Consider the following 21,851-nt stretch of genomic DNA (forward strand, 5'->3'; position numbering starts at 1 on the left):
TTTGCCCAGAAAGGCTGGAACTAACTAAACATTCATTTCTAAAGAAGGATTTTTCTTACAAATTAAATGGAAAATAGATTTTATGCAGGAAAATGCAAGAACATGTTTGATATTTTAACAGCTATCTTCTACAGATATATCTATGATGCTGTGAATCTCCTACTTTCTTCTTAAAATTGAATTCTTACTTATTTGGGTGCACAATTATTGGATTTTTTAAAAGAAATAACCTAATTTGGCACCATGACTTGATACTACTACCACTACCACCATTGCTATTCTAACAACTACCATGTTTTCCCGAAAATAAGACCCTTTCTTATATTTTTTTGAACCCTGAAATAAGCACTTGGCCTTATTGCCATGCGCTCCAAAGCCTGATTGGGCTTATTATCAGGAGATGTCTTATTTGGGAGGAAACAGGGTAGTGGTGAGTTCCCACCGTTTCCGACCGGTTCACAAGAACCAGTAGTAAAACTGGCAAGAGGTTCTTCCCACTGACCCAGATGTCATCATAGGTGAAGCTTCTGCACATGTGCAGAAGAGCACGCAGAAGAGCACGCATACGGCCGCGATGAGAACCGGTAGTAAAGGTAAGTAGAACCCACCCCTGAAACAAGGTATATATCTGACACTCCATCTCTTCAGTTATTATAATGTGGTGTAATAATATACAAATTGCATATAAACACAGTAGATACCAGGCTCCATTCATTGATGGGTATCTCCAGGAGCAGCAATTGTATTGTAATATATATGGATATAGTTGCACCATAAGAACAAAAGGAGGACATCTTGTAATATATGTGCGTCAGATAATTCTATTGCTAGGTGAACACAATTTATCTGGTCCTAAACTAGAACTGCTAGTAGAGAGAGTCTCATCTTCAAAACTATGTCAAAGTTTGCACTCTGTTTGGGTATGGATTCTTTTTCCTGTTGTCATAAAATAGACCTACTCCAGCTATCATAAATAAAAACTGGCCAAAGCCAGAAGCTTCATAACAAATACCAATATAACCAGTTTCTATCATTTATTTTCCTTCTGAATCTCGTTTGGTTTCCTTACCACACAAAACCTGAAAAGACTATGGCAAGGTGCCGTGCTGTTTCATGGGGACAGCTACTCTATGTATTTCTTGTCCTATGCAAAGAGACCCTATCCTTGGCTCATGTTCCTATGCTGCTGTGGTCAACAGATAGGTAAGAAATTCTCTACTTTTATAAGATACAGCTATTTTCAGATATGTGTTTTGTGCAGCCAGCCTTCCAAGTTCATTTTTACTCCTTACCTGTTATCTGGAAGACAAACCTAAGCAGTGTAGAGATGATATACTTGCAAGAATATATTTGGTATGAGACTTGTCCACCTGCAGACAGACTCTGCTTTGTAGCCCACTAGTTTCAGAGGTCTGAGTGATGAGTGATTCTCAAGTCTTAACAGATTCACATTCCTTGGTCTGAGGGATCCATTTGTTCCTATTTAGCATCCAGCTGAGACAATTGTATTTAATAGTCTTTGCAAGGTTTCATTCTAAATATCCTTGTTCAGTGTTTTATCTACTGACAACAGTGGTGGCAGTGACAGTGTATGTGGGGGGTGTCATCTGAAAGACATAGAAATTAGGTATTCTCTTAAAGTTGTTCTACTTGATGTTCAGAACATAATGGAAATCTTTGCACTGTTAGTTTAGTGGACTATCTCGACTATAAAGCTAAAAGTTTCCCTATCAGTCATGTCTCATTCTAAGGCAAGGAGCTCATCTCCGTTTCTTGGCCAAGGGAGCCAGCACTGTCCAAAGACAATTTTCATGGTAATATGGCCAGCATGGCTATATGTCATATGTGCATGGAATACCATTACCTTCCCACCAAAGTGGTGCCTATTAATCTACTTGCATTTGCATTCTTTCAATCTGCTAGGTGGGCAGAAATTGGGGCAAGTAACAGGAGCTCACTCTGTTGCATGGAGTCTGGGTCTCAAACCTATGCTGTCAGCCCTCGAGCTGACAAGCTCAGCATCTTTAACCGCTGAACCATCATCCCCCGAAGGCTCAGCTATTATACTATATTCAACTATAACTCTTAGCAAGTCCTGATGTGCTGTTTTGTAAACTCAGTCCTGAAATTATTTTTATTGCAGAGTAAGAGTAGGAAATCAATACGTTTTATTTATAATGCATTTCCCCCATTATAAATAAAGTCTGCAATTAAAATCTACTCCAAAAGAAACCATTATTAAATACTTTAAAGTAGGAATTATTTCAAATCTCCTCTGTTCTTATATGACAACTGCTAACCTGGATATCAACATAAACAATTGGTACAATACTTTTTGTCATACAGAGTGACCTTGAGTATAAAATACAAATTACATAGGTCATTAAAGCAGGCCAGAAACTTGCTCTGTGCTGTTTTTTTTCAACTAACCAGGGACATTCCATCTTCAAACCAGTTTATATTTGGAGATACTTGTTTATAACCTAACAGCTGGAAATTTTGAAAATCCAACAGCTAATACTAGTAGGTAGGCTTTTGAAAAACAAGTGAAATAGATAGATTGAATATGGAGAAAGAAATAGGTACCCATTAAATATCTTCTGAATTTATCTTTGTTGAGAACTACTCAGTAAAATATGATAAGGTTCATGCTATTTTCTTCCCCAGTGCAATTGTGTCAGGCAAGATTACTAGCTGCCCATAACACAAGTTTCTATAGAAATGTTTTTAAAAACCAAACGAAACTCATCAAATGTTGGGTCCAACAGACCGGAGACTGGCTCCCCATTTGGGACTACTAGGCTATTAAGTAGAAGTTAGATTTAATGGGATTTAATGTTGATCTATCAATTCTCTTTAGGATTTCAGACTTCACATTTTACAGTGCAGCTTTCAGCGAAAAAAAGAGAAGTTCTGCCAAAATATGTTGAGATGAATATTCAAACAAATGTGTCTAAACCAGTGGTAGGTTTCACTTACCTTTGCTACTGGTTTGCTTGCGCATGTGCCACTTCTGCACATGTGTAGAAGCTTCTGCTCATGTGCAGAGTGTATTTGATGATGTCCGAGCGGGCGGGCAGAGCCTACCGCTGCTGCTGCTACCGATTCGCCCGAACCAGGGCGAACCGGTAGCAACCCACCACTGGTCTAAACTAAGTATGTAAACACAAAAATGTATGGATTTATTTTTAAAAATGCAAATTCCTGCAGTAATGGAATAAAATCCACTTGGAAGTTAACACAGGGAAAAATGAGATGAGCCAGAAGAATTTAATTTAGATTTGTTATGGCTTTGGCTAGCTTAAAAAAGAATAGTAAATAGTAAAAACCTAAACTAGCAGGACTAATCATTGAGCAACAAATAATACAAAAATACAAAAGGGATCCAACCAATAAAATTTAAAAAAAAAGTCAGTTTGGTGTGGTGGTTAAAACTAAGATTAAAGAAACTGTGACCTGGCTGGATGACTTTGGGCCAGTCACTTTCTTTCAGCCCAATCTACCTCACAGGATATTGTTATGGGAAAAATTGAAGGAGGAAAGAGTGTTAGATATTTTTGCTGAATTATTTAAAAAAGTAATAATTATGGGATAAAAATGAAGAAATAAGTAAATCACAGTCATATTAACCCCTGGCCTGGAACTGGAACTCAAGGACAGAGAGTGCTGTCTGTATCTCTGGAGTATAGTTGATCCAGAGGTCAGGGACCACCAGAAAGAAGGCAAGTTTCTTCAGCCCCACAAGATGGCAGAATTTAATCAAAGGGATCTGAAGCACGCTCAGAAGGTACCTGTATCAGGTGAGGAGAAACAATTGAAGATAGGTAGTTCCTCAAATAACCAGGCCTGTGCCATGAAAGGTTTTTATGGATGGCAACCAGAATCTTGAAAAGGATCAAGCTTCCCACAATACCCTGAATACAACTGCTTGCTTAATGTATGGGTTGTTTTTTTACATGCCCACAACATGTAATAGAAGGTTCTGTTTCATGACATTTCCAACATTTATGTGTGCTTTGTCTAGTTTATATATTATTTGATGGAATTAAATACCATCCGTTATGAAGATTTTTTTTTTAAAAAAAACATTTTGTAGCTTTAGACTAATACAGTAACAACTGTAAACAAACCACTAGGAATTGATATCGTAGGTGAACCAAATTCCATTAATAAAAAAAATATATTATTCCAATAGAATTGACCATGGGGAAAAAAGTATGTTAGCATCTGTGATTGTTAGCATGTTGGCACCTGTGATTGCGTGATCATGGCCGTGCCCTTTTAAAATGTATACCATGTGCATACCACACTTTAAATGATGTAGGGCTTCAATCACATGGTTACAGCTACCAAACTGGGTTTTTTTATCTTCAATGAAGAAGCCTGCACTCTAGGCAATATGCTAGTTCATCTATGAATCAGAAACTCCTGGATTTATTCCTTCTATTTTCTTTCTAAACTGAGAAGACTCTAAAAAACTCTTATCTCACTAGATTCAGTTTTAGTATTTTGATTATCTACATCACTACTTCTCAGCCTTGGCAGCTAGAAGTTGTATGGACTTCAACACCCAGAATTCCACTGTCATCATGCTGGCTAGAGATTTCTGGGAGTTGAAATTCAGACTTCTAATTACTTAGTGTTACCAGTTGGAAAACACTAATCTACATTTTTTTTTACCGTCATATAGAAATGTATTTATTTATTTAGCATATGGCATATAATTCATACATATGGTAGCAATATATAGAATTGCAAGAATTTTTTAAAGTAGGGTTCTGTCATATGATATGATTCACTCTTATTAAAAAATTAATTGTGAAGTCAAATGCTACCAAACTTTGAATTATTCTAAGTGAGAAAATGGCATCTCTTGAATTTTTTTCAAAAAAAAACTTACAGGGTGGATAAGATACGAACAGAAAACCTGCTCTCAGATTTTAACATTTTACAACATACTTGTGAATTAGCACGTATGATTTCACTCCATACAACCAGCATCACAGACTAGCCACTGTTCTTATAGTTTTTTTCTGGCTTTGGTGAATGGAGGCAGTAGGGGAAATGGATTGACTATGGGGCGAATGAAGCAGTGGTGGGATTCAACCCATGAAACAACTGTTTCGCATGCACATTCAGTGCGTTTGAATTAAGCGATAAAACTTACCTTCTACTGTAGCCCCAGTGAGTAAAACAGCTGAGGCGAGGCAATCCGCTCTGCCGTGCCGATCAGCTGGGCTTCAAACAAAGGAAATAAAGGTAAGTAAAGTGCAGGGGCAAGCCCAGCTGATCGTCGGAGCGAATCGGTTCACTCCCAGCTGATCGTCAGAGCTACCGGTTCGCCCGAACCTGTCTGAACTGGTAGAATCCTACCCCTGGAATGAAGGCTTTTTAAAAGTTGTCTGCAATAGACAAGAAGCCAAAGGAGAGTAATAAATGTTTTATAAGGGATCAAGGGATAGCAAGGGATCAAACTGCTGATTGGAAACTCGGAGGAAACAGAATGAAGAGTTTCAGCCATTTCTTTGCCTTGCTGTAAAATGCTGCTAGTATTTACAGTATAAACATTGTTTAGTCAGCTCATTAGTTAATCATTGCAGAATGTTCTGATCATTTAAAACTGGAGCAGGAAACTCATTGTTCTCTAGTGATCTAGCCAAATGCTACCAATCTTTAAATTAATCTATGTTGGAAAATAGCATCTTTTTAATTTTTTAGAACAAGAACAAAGCATACAGGGAGGATAAGCAAGATACGAAAAGGACAAAAGACTGTAAATACAAAAGCTGCTCTTTGTCTCAGGTTTTAACATTATACAACATACTTATGAATTAGCATGTATGATTTCACTTTTGAAAATCTATCCCCCATTCCCCTTAAGCATAATGGATTATCAAAGGTGATGGGAGGACACAGGTTCATTTCTGGATGGTATTCAGGAAAAAAAGCAGAATTGCATTTTATTCATCACTTTATTACAGAAGAACAATTATTTATTTACTGAATGTATTAATATTTATATGGTCATCCTTCTCACATAAAAGTGACTCTGAGTGGTGTACAACAGAACTATTAAAACAGTTAATAACTGTTAATAGCAGTTAAGCAATGATTATTAAAAAATTAAAAACAACTTTAAAAATTACAAAAGCTAAGAGAGAATAGCAGATGTTAATAACAATGGAGCTGCTTCAGTATCTCGTTGGCCTCTTGGGCCTCCAAGTATCCCCTCCAGTATCCTTCCCCTGCCACACCCATCAAGCCATGCCCACCAAGCCACACCCACCAAGCCACGCCCACAGAACCAGTAGTAAAAAAATTTGAATTCCACCACTGGATGTATCATGCATTGTTTTAGAGCAGGGATGTCAAACTGGATTTCTTTGAGGGCGGGATCAGCATTGTAGTTCTCCACAGGCCAGCTGGGGGTGGGGAGTGGGAGGAGATGGAATGGATGCCTCCTGCAGCACTTTGCTGGCCAAAACGGGGGTGCTGTCCAGACTAAAAACAAGGCCGTCCAAGCCAAAAATAGGGCATGGCAGGGCTGTGCACCCCCCCCCCCCCGTGCCCTGTTTTGGGTGCCAGAGGCACCGTAGGCTAGTCCTTTGCTATTTCCAGGCCGGCCCCGTGGGCCAGATTTAAGCACCCCGTGGGCCAGATCCGGCCCATGAGCTTTGAGTTTGACACCTCTATTCTAGATGCATGGTAAACTGTCCATGCCATCTCATTTTGTGCCAGCTGAAGCTCCCGGATACTCTCCAAAGGCAGCCCTATGTACAGTGTGTTACAATAGTCCAATCAGAAAGTGACTAGGGCATGTGTGACTATGAGCAGAGCCCCACCCTAATCTAGGAATAGGTATAGCTGAGACACTATCTGAAGCTGTACAAACAGCCTTCTAGCCACAACTGCCATCTGCTCTTCAAATAGGAGTTGTTGAAGCCAGGATGCCCAAATTGTGTTCTAGATCTGTCTGGGGCAGTGCCACCCAGCACAAAAGATGTTATTGTCCTATAACCAGTAGGCCCCCAAACCCAAAGCTATTGAGTCTTGCCAGCCTTGCCAGCTGAAACCTGTTTTGCCCATCCAGATCCTCACAGCCTCCAGGAATCTGGTTATTATTATAATATTATAATATACTATTACTACAGTATTAAAGTTTGGATGTTAGGAAAATAAGTATTTCGCCTAACTCTAACCCACAACTTTCTCTTTTTAATCCCCTGATTATTTCTAATATCCTATTCACCTTTGCAGCATGCTGCTTAATTACATTTGTTTCAGATCTTAGAATTACAGCATCATAGGGCCAGAAGGAACATTGGAGGTCTTCTGATCCAACCTCATACCCAAGGCAAGAGACCTTACACCATACTCGATAAATGGCTGCCCAATCTTTTTCTTGAACTGCAATGTTTGCACTTAGTTATCCTTCAAGGTTGATAAAATGAGGACCCAGATTGTTGAGGGCAATATGTAAAACTCTATAAACCACTTAGAGATGTCTGTAAAGTACTATGAAGCAATATATAAGTCCGAGTGCTATTGCTATTGCTATTATCTCCTCTTTCCCCCATCTTTCAGGCTGAGAACCCAAAAAAAGGCCAACTGAGCAAGTTATTGAAATCAAAACTGATGATGGACTCTTAAATGCTGCTGGATTCACAGTAGCTGCTCTTATAGAGCTCTCAGCCTCTTCTTTTCTCCAACAGCCTTTTCGCCTATCAACATGCACCATTAATCCATTTGTGCATTACAGATTTCTTTTGTGTCTGTGTCTGCTGAAGGACTCACTTGGTGACAAACTTCAGCTCTATCAAGAAACTGCTTATTCATTTTCTATTAATCATGTTGTGCAAAGCTACCCCTTCTTCCTTCCTTCTTGGTTTCATGATGGCCCAACTCCTCCTTGCTTCGCTTAAGATTTTCTTTCTTTTTTCATTCCTTCTGATAAAAACCCAGGTCTCAGCACTTGTCCACACCTGCCACACCAGTACCAGAACCCCTCTCTTGTCATCAAAATTTTTCTTTGCTGTCCATCTGAGAAGCACAGAATGAATGGGTATTTGTGAGGCTTCCCAAAAGCTTATGCAGATCTTTGTATTTTGTTACAAAGGAGAAAAGGAAAAAACTAGGGAAGAAGAATTTCTCTTTCACCAATAATCATACTAAATAAATCAGAAGGTACAATTTGCTTCTTCCAGAACTTTCCCTGAGGAAGTACATGGGGAATTATAGTCCAATAATAATTGGAATATCACAGGCTATGCAACTCTGCACTATGAAAGTTTTATCTCTATTAACAATTCAGCAGCTCTAACAGCCCTTCTTTTCCTCTCTGTGTAATAAAAAATTACAATGCATGCTATGGCACACAATGTAAAGATGACACTATTGATATAGAACCAGCAGTTCCCAGACTAGAAAGAACATATTTAGTTGCCTCCCAAGGCCATTAAGATACCAATTAATTGAAAGAGCCGGATGCAAAAGCTTAAACTCAGGAGCATAGTTACACTACAGATAAAGATTCTGACTTCTTTGCACTGCAGTGGGCAATCAACAACTGTATTTAAGACTTTCTTCCTGTTTCCAATAAAAACTAACTTGCTAAGCTCTTACTAATACTTCTGCCAAGTGCAGCCAAGAACAAACATAAGGAAACCTGTGATTAACTGTCAGGACTAGATCTGATGTTTAAGACATGTGTGTGCCCTCTAAAAGTATATCTATCAGACAGGTAGTCCTGCCATATGAATTGGGACCAGGGGTGAAATGCTTCCAGTTCGGACCAGATCATCTGATCCGGTAGTGATAGCAGCTAGTGGTCTGGAGAACTGGTAGCAAAAATCCATGTCCCCCCACATGCCCAACTGAGCCACGTAATCATCAGAGGCTTTTTTTTTTAACTTTTAAAAGCACTTTTTCTTCAGCTGAAAAAATGCTTTTAAAAGTAAAAAAATAAAGCCTCTAATGATCACCCGGCTCAGCTAGGATCGTCAGAGCCTTTTAAAAGCATTTTTCTACAACCTCTTCGGCTGAAGAGGTTTACAACCTCTTTAAAAGGCTCTAACGATCAGGCAACTCAGCTGGGATCCTCAAAGCCTTTTAAAAGCATTTTTTAAACAACCTCTTTGGCCGAAGAGGTTGTAGAAAAAATGCTTTTAAAAGTTAAAAAAAAAAAGTTGGCCACGCCCACCCAGTCACATTATCCCTCCCACCAAGCCACGCCCACAGAACTGGTAGTAACAAATTTTACATTTCACCACTGATTGGGACTGTAATTTTCATCACATGACCACATAACATAGCAATGCATTCCCAACAACCCCATTGTTAAGCCAATCCATTGGTCTTTAGCTGAAGGCCATCCTAATCCAAACCATTCTGGGTTGGACCAACCCTGAACCTTAGTAAGTTAAGTGACTACGTCCAACTTCCCCACCTACCCTCTTTGCTCTTTTTTTCTTTTTTTCTTTTCTTTTTCTCTTTAATTTATATGCCGCCCTTCTCCGGAGACTCAGGGCGGCTTACAATGCGTTAAGCAATAGCCTTCATACTTTTGTATATTTATACAAAGCCATCTTATTGCCCCCACAATCTGGGTCCTCATTTCACCTACCTTTGAAAGGATGGAAGGCTGAGTCAACCTTGAGCCTGGTGAGATTTGAACTTGCAGTAATTGCAAGCAGCAGATGTTAATAACAGTGCTTTAGTCCACTGTACTACAGGTCCACTGTTCATTCTGCACCCTGCCTTGCATGGCGACAAGCAGCCCCCAAACTGTGTGGCTGTGGAACTACTTGCCACACTGTGGTTCAGGGGCTTGTTAATGCACCATGCTTCTGAGGCAGGAAGCTCGGAACTGCAATGCAGCATAAAACTGCAGTCACCCCTAAAAGCCTCAGCTTCCTAGCCCAGTTAAGCTGCATGGGGGGAAACCACAGCTATCTTAAGAAGCCCAATAGTGTGGTATGAAGCTACAGCCTGGCAGCCCAGTGGAAAGCCATCGCCACCCCAGGAAGCCCCAGCTGCCTCTGCCTTTGCTGCCTTGCACTCTGAGTCCCCTGCCACCCTGCACTCCATTATCCAGCTGACCTTCGTCATCTTCTTGTTCCCACTGATGATAAGGTGGTAAAATCACTGTAGGAACTTTTTAGCACAAATATAACAATGGAATTTGGCCTAGAGAAATTTGCTACAGTAGCAAAAAGCAAGGTAAAATAGCCAACAATAACTGAATTGAAATACCAAATAGCCAAACCATCAGGAACTATGGAGATTTGGGCATTTTACAGTTGGAAAACATCAATTCTGGACAATGTGATTAATAAAGAAACATGACAGATTTCCTAAAGATAAAATGGAATGGTGGAAATACTATCAAAGTCATCAGTACATGAACCATGCCTGTTACACGATACATTACTGCAATTATTAACTGCAAAAAAGCTGAACTGGACAGTTTGGACTGAAAAACAAGAAAACTGATGACTATTCACTCTGCATTACATCCCCTTGGTGATATTGATAGTCTATACCTACCCTGCAGAAATGGAGGCAGAGGTTGACTTCAGGTCAAACAGTCAAAGAAGAAAAGCATGACTTGGCTAATTATATAAAAGGCAGCCAAGAAGAAGCTTGACGTAAGTAAAAATCGGAACTTGCTAAGTGTACAGGAAACAAAAAAAAAATGAATATTGAAATACTGTAATAATAACACAGAATGCTGGCAAAAAAAAAAAGCATTACATGGTCAGTTTCTACAAAAGATCAAGGGAAAAGTAGAAAAAAGATAAAATCTGGCAATGGCATTCAACTGGAACATTTAAAAAAACCTGAAGGTTTGATTTGGTCTGTACAAGAGCAAGCTATTTGAACCAATGCATTCAAGGCCGAAATTGAAAAATCATCAATGATTCAAAGTGCAGATTGCCCAAAGAAGCAAAAGAAAGAATGGATCATACACTCAGCACATGCAAGATTGCACAAACTGATTATAAGCAGTGACATAACACTGTCACCAAAATGATTCACTGGAACATTTGTAAAAATTATCATATGCCAGTAATGAAAAAACTGGTGGGAACAAATAATTGAAAAAATAGTTGAGAATGAATAAGGTTAAAATATTGTGGGGTTTCTGAATACAGACAGATAAAGCCTTAACTCATAATACATTAGATTTAACTATGGTTAAAAAGAAAGCCGTGGTAATTGATGTGAGGATACTAGGGAATACTAGAATAGAAGACAAAGAATTGGAGAAGATTACAAAGTAGTAATATCGGAAAATCAAAGAGGAAAGATAATGGCATAAACTGGCCATGGGTGTCATACCAAAGAATCCTGGACAGCACTTAGAAAATCTGTGTATTGACAAATTTTTCATCTATCAATTACATAAGACCACATTGCTTGGATCTGCACATATACTAAGCTGAAACATGGTGTCTATGAAGGCCAATACTATTTAAAAGAACCAGCAGCTGTGATTTCACATTGTTGTACAATAACATTATGTCATTATTGTCATAATGGCTATTGTCTAACTAGTTGGTCAGGCAATATATAAACTATCAATACATGTTTGTCAAAAAGTATTATATTGCTTTAAGACTGTATTGCATCATCCTGTATCCTGATTGGCTAAGCTCTGTAGCCAATGTACTTAAGGGGAAGCCTGAATCATGGCTTGTGAACACTACACCATTTTATCTGCTTATTTGCTGTTACTCTCTACCTGTTCTCTCTGTATGATCACTGTTTGATCATTGCTACTTGTTGCTTTCTACTATTTATTGAATGTTTTAATACTTAACTTTTTCCTGTTTGAAACTCAAGAAGAACTGTTTTATTGTGTAATGACAACAACTGGTAAGAAGACTTTGTACTTGGAATATCCCTGAATTGATATTTTAACTATCACCTTATCTGTGTATGACTTGGATTGTTATTGGACTTTGCTTTACTTTTTTCTAAAAAGTAAAAGACTACCACAACTCAGGGTGTCAGTATACTAACTGTGGTTATTCACTCTCAGCTGCTTTCATGTGCATACTCAAGGGGTACTCTGCTCAATAACCCATAACATCGGTTATGAGCCAAGAATATCCTTAACAATTATACAATAATAATAAAATATAGCCTCTACATGATATGGGAACAATTTTAAGAAAAAAAATGGTTAGAATATTCAGTGCTGCTCACGTGCCAGTTTATAGTGATGGCTACTTTTGGATCAAGACTGAAAGTGAAAAAAATAAATTATTTTCAAAAACAATTTATTCTCCACTTCGACTCAATATGTGTCTGATGCATATGAGGTATTTAAAGACAAAGCAAAGCAATCCAATGAACACAAACTAATTGAGGAATTGCTTCATTTACAGAATTTTTGGGGGATGAAAAAAAGAGTGAAATTATAAGATGATATTTCATATCAATCTTAGGTTGCCATTCCGCTTTCCACCCCCCCCCCCCCAAATTCCATGCTATAGTAGTGAATTGGGCTATCACACCACAAAAGGTGCTTCAGCAATGTTTTGACATTTTACCAAGGTGGTTATTTAGAATTCAACTTTAGAATTCAAATAGACAAGCACCTGCCACATAACACCCATTGTTACCCTCTCCTTTCGCTTCTATTCTGCTGTCTCCAGGTACCGCCATGTCCACTATCCAGACTTTTTTGTTTTTCTTATCAAAAATTATTAAGAAAGGCTTAACAATTTTCGATAAGAAAGACAAAAAAAGTCTGGATAGTGGACATGGTGGTACCTGGAGACAGCAGAATAGAAGAGAAAGGAGTGGGTAACAAAATATAAATATCGACAAATGGAAATAGAATGACTGTGACAAAAGAAAGCAAAGATAGTACTAACACTGATAGGTGCTTTGGGTGCAATCCCAAAACAATTGGAGCACTACTTGAACACAGTGGTGAAATCCAAATTTTTTTACTACCAGTTCTGTGGATGTGGCTTGGTGGACGTGGCTTGGTGGGCATGGCAGGGGAAGGATACTGCAACATGCCCATTTCCATCCCATTCCAGGGGAAGAATACTGCAAAATCCCCATTTCTTCCCCACTCCTGGGGGAAGGATATTGCAAAATCTCCATTCCCACTCCACTCTGGAGCCAGCCAGAGGTGGTATTTGCCGATTCTCTGAATTACTCAAAATTTCCGCTACCGGTTCTCCAGAACCTGTCAGAACCTGCTGGATTTCACCCCTGCTTGAACACCATCAGCACTGACAAAATCTCCATTAGTCACTTGCAAAAGGCAGTTTTACTCAGAACAGCTCACATCCTGCAACAATACGTCTAACAATATCAAACATTAACATCTGCCTACCCCAGGTCCTTAGAAGAACTCAATAGGTGGATACAAATGCCAAATCCAGTTTGAACATCTGGTTGATTGTGCAACAAACCATAATAACAGTATAGCAATGGATAATCTCATTGATCCTTGGTGGTTGATATTGACCACTTTTTGGAAACCTTGGTCTAAATACCATAATAGAATGGAATGCCTTCTCTCACTTCATTGAAAGCAAACTTAGATTTTGCATATGGGAACTCTAAAAAGAGAAAAGGCAAAGCAGGAAGTGAAAGTGAATGCTTGTACCAGATGCTCTTGGAAACATGTTTTAAATCAAGTTCTGAACCTATCAAAAAAGTAGAACATAAAAAATAAAAAGGGATATATTTTAAAATATGATCTGCTTCCCAAATATTTGGTATCCCTGTAATCTTTAAGTGTAATGTTGTTATTTTCTTTTCCGGGTGCCTAATTAATTCTGATTCATGTTTCACGTATTATTTTAAAGTAACAGCAGAATATTTTAAACATTCTTTAAACATCCTGTATCAGGGAGTGTTTATTTCACAAAAATGTCAGCTTTTTCACACAACATATTTAAAGTTATTTTAGATGATTACTTATTTTACTGTAGAGTCATTTTAGATTGTTGTGCATTTATTTATTACCCTGTTCTGTTATATGCCATTTATTTCTTTAAACAAAACCAAAATAAGTTAATATAAGTTCTTTCTCATTATGTAATTTTATAATGTGAACATTTCTAATTATCTAGTATAATTCTGCCAGATAAATAATCAATTACATGCATACTGAAATGCTGTAATTATAGGTAGCGCAATTAAACTGCAATCTTCAACTTAATTCCCGCAAAGTAAGTTGTTATAGAAGGACTGGATAATCATGGGCACACATGGCTTTTCTGAGGATTTTAAATTTAGTGGAGCTTATCCCAGATAACAAAGTTGCCTCACAATTAGGAGGCTGTGAGCTTGATCCTAGATAGCAGCAGATATTTGTCTCTTTGCGTGCAATGGGTAACTGTCTGCTGCAAACTCTACATAGGCATCTGGAAGGGCATCCAGCCAGTAAGCACCTGAGCTCCGTTCAGTTGCCTCAACTCTACCCCAATGTAAGGGTTTGCAAGGTTATTAAAAGAAAAGAAAAATCCAGATAACAAAGGAGCCTCACTTCATTTATTCCATTTGAACAGAACCGCAGAAATAATTTCTTTGCATATATCTTCCACCTCATCCTTATATCCCTTTTTATTTCACAAGTTGGAGAGTGAGGGGTATTTCAAACCATTACCCACTCCATTTCCTGATGTTGGAAATGAATTCAACCAAAAAGCATGGGTCAATGAAAACAAAGAGACTTTATTAAAAGAAAATAATAAAAACAATTTTGCAAAATAAGGTGGTATCCCAGCAGATCTCAACAAGGAGTTTGAGCAAGGAAGCCACACCTAAAGTTTCAAAAGCATTATATTTTATAGTTCCCTATCCCGACGTCCCTCCATGCCCCTCCTACATCGCATCCAGTGACCGATCACGGCTAATCCAAAGCGCCTTTTAGGGAGAACATCATCTCTTTCTCTAATTACATGTTCATCAACACCTCCCTATAACTACTCATAAAATATTTTGCAAACATGGCTCTTTCTTATCTCTATTGCCTTGGCATTAAAGAGTGGGTCTCTTTCTAACGGGCCTCAAACAAAAGAAGATCTATTCTAATACAACATTGTTACATATTGGTATGCTTTCAGAATGTTCTCCAACTATCTTAAAGCAGAATAATGTCTAACAAATTTACCAGAGTAGGAGAGCTGGAAGGGATCCTGCAGGTCATCCAGTCCAACCCCCTGAGCAAAACTGAATCTTCACTTATATGCATTTCACTTATATGCACTTATATACATACTATTTTATTTTTGAATTTTTTCATATCCTACACTAAGCATATCTGACAGCTTAAATACTCAAAGGGCAACTTGCAATATAACCAAGGGTGAATATCATATTTCTGATTTTGAGCAAACTATTGAACTCGTTCCTCCTTCTGCTGTTGCTCGGTTGATGTTGGATATTCATTTCAGCTCTGTAGTTTAGCCTGGCAGGTTTTGTAACCTATTAAAACCGAAATGCAGTAAGCACCAAATTAGTAAGCCCAGCTGTAAAAGTTAAATGATTGAGGAGTCCAAGGGTTCTTTAGAAATAACATGTTAATGATTACTTGGGAAAGGAATCTGGGATTTCACCAGCCTGGCACACAGAATGGAATGGACCAAATTAGACATGAAGTTAAGTGGAAGGATGCAATTAATATTCTTTTAAAAAAATATATAATATAGGCGAGTTGGATGTCCCTAGACATATGGAAAGGGAGAGATGAGTCCTTCCACATCTGCCAAATAGCTCAACAAAAATTTAAATCCATTCCCAAGCAGCTGTCTGCATTTGAAGGGATGACTCCATTGAAACTAAATTGAAATTTAGCCTGCATTATATAATTAAATAATTTCTCATGTATACTATCAATACTTCAGGTTGTTTCAGTCCCAGATTTCTTGAAAAATTCATTTTTCAAGAGTCATTTGAACTTTGATTGAATGAAGCAAGGAATAACATATTTCAAGAGAGACTGGGTGCCAGGAACCCATTTCGTAGATGGACATCTTCCTGAAGAATGAGAAGTTTCATCTATGCAGAGTTTCTAAGGCAGGGGTATCAAACTAAGGCCCGGAGGCTGCATCCAGCCCATGGAGTACTTAGATCTGGCCTGCGGGGCTGCCTTGGAAACAGCAAAGGACCGGCCTGCAGTGCTTCTGCCAGCGAAAATAGGCTCCCGAGCTCCATTTTTGGCTGCCACAGCCTCCTGCAACCCTCTGAGTGAAACTCAGCCCTCCCGAGCTCCATTTTCACTGACAGAGGGTTGCAGGAGACTGTGGCAGCCGAAAATGGAGCTTGAGACCCTATTTTTGCTGGCAGAAGCACTGTGGGCCAGCACAGTCCTGCCTGACAGTAGTGACGTTGAGCTGGCCACAACACGCCACCCTGGCCAAGCCCACCCCAGCCCCCCAAGGTCAAACACAACCCTGATGCAGCCCTCAATGAAATCAAGTTTGACACCCCTGTTCTAAGGAGTGCAATCTAGACACCCTCCTTACCCCAGCACCAAGAGGCTTAATTGTGTGTTGAAGATAGATCCCCACAACAGAATCCTCAGCTCCTGCCAACCTGCTGCTGAAACTAGATCAAAGTGATTTGACAAGAAAGGATTTTTTTTTATCAGAAAACACAGCACAATCTCCTATGCAAACATTCTGATTTGTACAGAAGTGTCAAAGGAAGATCAAAACCTTCATGGTTCCAGCTGAGCCAGTGTAGGACTGTTCCCTCCCATTCAGCCATGAGGTTTTGTACCTCTGGGACCGTTTCTGCTTTGGCTGCCAGAGAGATCAGAAGCTCCTTGGCAACCAAAGTTTGCTTTGTTTCTTTTAGGCTTAGGTAGGAATAGCAATCTTCAAGAAAATATTCCAAAAGTTTGTTGTTCCTACAACAGTAGCCTCCTCTTCAAGGTAGTCCAACAAGAAGCACAAGCAGGAGCATTGGAACTATCTATATTATAGGTAAAGGTTCCCCTCGCACATATGTGCTAGTCGTTCACGACTCTAGGGGGCAGTGCTCATCTCCGTTTCAAAGCCGAAGAACCAGCGCTGTATGAAGACGTCTCCGTGGTCATGTGGCTGGCATGACTAAATGCCAAAGGCTCACAGTACACTATTTTTTCTACTTCCATTTTTTATGTGCTTTTGAACTGCTAGGTTGGCAGAAGTTGGGACAAGTAATGGGAGTTTACCCCGTTATGCAACACTAGGGATTCGAACTGCTGAACTGCTGATCTTTCGATTGACAAGCTCAGCGTCTTAGCCACTGAACCACCACATCCCTATCTATATTATAGGGTTACATTAAACAGAATCTTGCAAGTGAAGTATTTCTCCCCTTCTTTCTTTCCATTCTCCAGAAAACTAGGCTGTGTTTTTTCTGAAATGCTTCCTATACTTTATCCCCACATACAGAATTGTTACCTAGGCTACAAATATTTCTCCTGTCTCCCAAGATCATTCCCATATGCGATCATACCTCCAGTTCTTGGATTTTCTTTCTGTTTCATCAGATGCTGAGCTTTCCTGAACAGGAGAAGGATCTTGGGAGATCCATCACCCTCTCTAATTCTCCCTGCACTTCTCCTTATCTTCATGCTTTCCCACATAGCAACCTCTAATAGCTACCACTCCATTCTTATCTGAGGACAGCAATTTTGCTAGTCTTGTTTTGGAGGCCTCAAGCTATGTGGGAGCAACTTTTCAAAACAGTGCAATTTTCTTAAGTTGTCAGAAGTTGCAGAGAAAAACCAAGGAAATGATGGTGTCCATGGAAGTTCAAACTGGTCAGAACAAAAAGCATATGTGATGTAGAACTGACTACCCAACAAACAATCATTTTATACTTCCAATCTTGCTGTTTTCTCAGCTCTTTGAAGCTCCTTCATAGCAATAGCAATAGCAATAGCTCTTAGATTTATATACTGCTTCACAGTGCTTTTACAGCCCTCTCTAAGTGGTTTACAGAGTCAGCATATTGCCCCAACTATCTGGGTCCTCATTTTACCCACCTCGGAAGGATGGAAGGCTGGTGAGATTTGACCTGCCAAATTGCAGGCAGCTGGCAGTCAGCAAAAGTAGCCTGCAGTACTGCATTTTAACCACTGCGCCACCACAGCTCTTCACATTTCTTTCATTCTGGAAGGGTGGAATGGCAACATTCTGAATCACGGGGTCACATAAGAATAAGGCATTAAGTCCAATGTATAGATATGAGTTTCTTTTCCAATTTTTGTGAGTAGGATTGTCTAGTTGCTCATATCTCATACATGATAGTCTAAAAATGAAGTGATGTGTTTCTCTTCCAGAAGCTGTTAGGACAAACATAGTTGCCAAAGCATGCATTAAGCTGAGGGAGGCAGGAAAGTATTAAAAACAGACTCAAACTGGTTCCTCTCCAATTCGCTAGAGCAAGGGTGTCAAACTCACAGCGTCACAGTGGTGTCATGTGACGTATCGGGACCTTTTCCCCCTTCGCTAAACTGGGCAGGGGCGGGGCCAACATGTGACGCATCCGGCCCGTGGGCCATGAGTTTGACACCACTGCCCCATAGTATAAGAAAGAGAGAAGGAGAGAAACACAGGCAAACCTGCAAGATTCTATTATTGTAGATCAGAGATGGGGAACTATGGCCTCTTTATGACTTGTGGACTTCAACTCCCAGAATTCTAGAGGCAGCCATGGACCAGGAATTCTGGGAGTTGAAATCCATGTCAAAAACGGGCCATAATTCCCCACTCTGCTGTAGACAATCTAAAAGAAAGATAGTTTCGATCTTCCTATGAATGTTCCTATGGAGTCTGTTTCCTGATCCAGTCCATTCCAGAGGGACGACAGCCCTGCAGTTGTGGTTCTGAAATCTAAGATATGCATAGAGGAAATTACTTATTCATATACTCCTTTCTCCTTAGAGCAGCAAAAATGGATAAACTAGGTAGGTGTACGAACAGGAACCATGGAACAAAACAGCACTTTAATTTTGAAAAAGAGATTCTTCCATATCAACTTTTAATTGCATACTTGCTTATTTAATTGAATTTTATAGAGTACCCAGATAGTGCTAATTCTCCAATCCTCTTCAATTTTTCCAGCACAGAAAATGGCTAAGAAACAAAAATTAGATGTGTTTTTATGTTGGCTGTGCTAAGTCTCTCACCTGAAATATACATATAGAGTTAGGAACAGGTGGGGGATAGACAAGAGGGGCAAATGTTGACATGGATGTTGCAACATCTTCCTGCAAATGACACAAATTGATATAATTTATCAGATATAACCTGATATCATGATGTCACTGAAGCAAGTTGACTATTGTGTTGGCATCATTATTCCCAGTTTGTCATTTTGATGTCACAGTTTGTAAATGATGACTGTGGAAGCACCTTACTCAGTCTTGGTTATTTTACAGTGACATTGCTCTGAGTATAAAAATGAATAGGGGCTTCATATATGCCATCTTGAATCCTTGGAATAAAGGCAACACAACATAAGAATTATCAATTAATTAACTCAGCCCTAAAATATGAAAAGTAACAATCAAAGATTTATGTCTGATGGACAAATGACGGATTTTAACATAACATCTCAAGGCAGCTTGAACTGTAGGTAGCCTGCTTTTCTCTAGAAAGTAGCTGCCATGCAATCATTTGTTTCTATAATTTTTTTTCATAACTCAATTTCTTTTTTAGATCTCTCCATGGCTTGGCAAAGACTTTACACGAAGGACATATTATGTCGAGGGACAAGTTATATTTATTACTGAAAGATACAGTTCTGGGTCCAGAGCCCACAAATATTGTCTTGTTTCTTCAAGATACAGTAAGTATGACTCTGCTTATGTATATTAGAGCTTGTATAGGATACAACAACATGGCATCTCTCTAATAATCTCTACCACCTCTCTGTTTTTCAGCTTAGCATGGAATACTTCACACGATACAACAACTTCGGAAATGAGTCACCATTTCACAATGTTCAGGCAAGCATAATTATTCCATCTGGCATTTCCCAGCAGTTTTAAGAAATAAAACCAAATAGGCATGCTTAAAAGAAATGGCAGAAGGATCTTTTTAATTCCAGAAACAGGTTGAAAGCTCTTTCAAACTTGATAAGGAAAAATTTCTGTAATTCCATAGTATATGGAAGAACATTTGAAGTTATTCAGAATTTATAGTTCATTCTGCTTGTTGGTCCCAGGAATGGAAATTAGAGGTCAATCAAGGGTGGGCTGCTGGGGGTTCGCAGTGGTTCGGGAGAACCTCTAGCTAAGATTCTGTGTGGTTCAGAGAACCCCCAAATCCCACTCCTGGCTGGCCCCTCCCACCCCACCCCACCCCTCCCAGGAGTCCCCACGTGGCCCACGTGGCAGGTAAGTTCAGGGCATGTGCAGAGGCTCAGGGAGGGTGAAAAAAGGGCTTACCAGAAGTTCAGGGAGGGCCTCCGGAGCCTGGGGAGGCTGTTTTCGCCTTCCCAGAGCTCAAGGAAAGCCTCCGGAACCCGGGGAAGGCAACACCCCCCCCACCGTGGTACAGGAGGCTGACTAGCCATACCCACCATGGCCACACCCACCAAGCAACTGGGCAGAGAACCCCTTGCTAAAATTTTTGAAGCCCACCCCTAGGGTCAACCCATTCTCAGTTTCTTTAGTGATTTTCTCAAAGTCCAATTATGAATACAAGTCAAAATATAACCCTACAATGCTTTCAGAAGTTGTTTTCTGAAGGAGGTTCTTTTAAATCTAAGAAGTTCTTTTTCCTGGTAAAGTTCTTTTTATACATATATATTAAAATTTCAGAAAACATTTCCCATTTTGATTCTTTAAAATGAAATCTATAGTTGAGTACTTTTGATTAATATTAATTACTGATGAATCTTAATCTCTCCTATTATAACATGGTGGGCCAAATAAAGATCCTAAGAATACTGTTCCTGCAAAATGTTTGAGTGCTTGGTACCATAAGCATGCAGTTACATATGTTGTGATATGGATACTCATGGAAGTTAGGAATGTCTTGTCCAATTAAGTAGGGGTATATTAAGCCCTCTGGTACACATTTTCCACCCTATTTACAGTATTCATTGACATTAGCCATATTTAGTGATAGCTTATTTTAATGGCTAATTGGGGGAAGGAGGTATGCATTATTTATGTCCATTAAGCTGGAGAGTTCCTGCCCACAATATTGATGTCACTTACATAATTATATGCTTGTACCAATGAGGTAAGCATAATTATTTACATAATACTTTCATTGTGCAAATGAAGTTAATCAAAACAGAAAAAGGATCAATTCAATGCTAATTCCATTCTATTGAAATCCTGTAAACTGAGGTTTTACAGTTCTTATGTCAGGAGTATGGGGCAGCTTACATAATACAAAGAAAAGAATGCATTTTTTTTTTTGCAATAAGTAAACACTGGCTTTAAAAACATCACTAATGTTGTCAGATGTTGTAGCTGAGGATCAGTAGCTGTTTATGCAGCTATTCTTGCACTGATTTGATTTCTTTTTCCAAAAAAATTGGATATTAAAATTGAATAGCATCTCTCTGTATTGTGCGCCATTAATCAGTCAACAATACTTTGCCCTTTTGAATATTCCTTTTTTTAATAAGAAGATATTTATTTATTTATTTATTTATTTAATTATTTAATTAATTAATTAAATTTTTATTCCGCCCTTCTCCTGCTGGACTCAGGGCGGTGAACAGCCAAGAATAAAAAACATCCAATACAAAATTTAAAATTATTAAAAAAAATTAAACAAATTTGGCCCAGATTTAAAACATCCCAACTAAAATCCGTTATAATTAAAATATCTAAAGGGGGGGGTGTTCATGCCAGCCCAGCT

The 21,851-nt window shown here is 39.0% G+C and overlaps 1 protein-coding gene across 1 annotated transcript in view; it reads left to right on the forward strand.

The window, feature by feature from the left end:
• Positions 1-1,090: 1,090 nt before the first annotated feature.
• LOC139319704 (V-type proton ATPase subunit S1-like) overlaps positions 1,091-21,851 on the forward strand; it is a 72,707-nt gene continuing 51,946 nt past the window's right edge. The window contains exons 1-3 of the mRNA XM_070947670.1: positions 1,091-1,203; positions 19,689-19,818; positions 19,913-19,978. Of these exons, the coding sequence (XP_070803771.1) occupies positions 1,091-1,203; positions 19,689-19,818; positions 19,913-19,978 (309 nt within the window). The remainder of the gene's footprint in view (positions 1,204-19,688; positions 19,819-19,912; positions 19,979-21,851) is intronic.

The sequence above is a fragment of the Pituophis catenifer genome, unplaced genomic scaffold, assembly GCF_029215685.1.
Source record: "Pituophis catenifer annectens isolate HBS135680 unplaced genomic scaffold, rPitCat1.0.hap2 SCAF_7, whole genome shotgun sequence".
Classification (NCBI taxonomy): Eukaryota; Metazoa; Chordata; class Lepidosauria; order Squamata; family Colubridae; genus Pituophis; species Pituophis catenifer.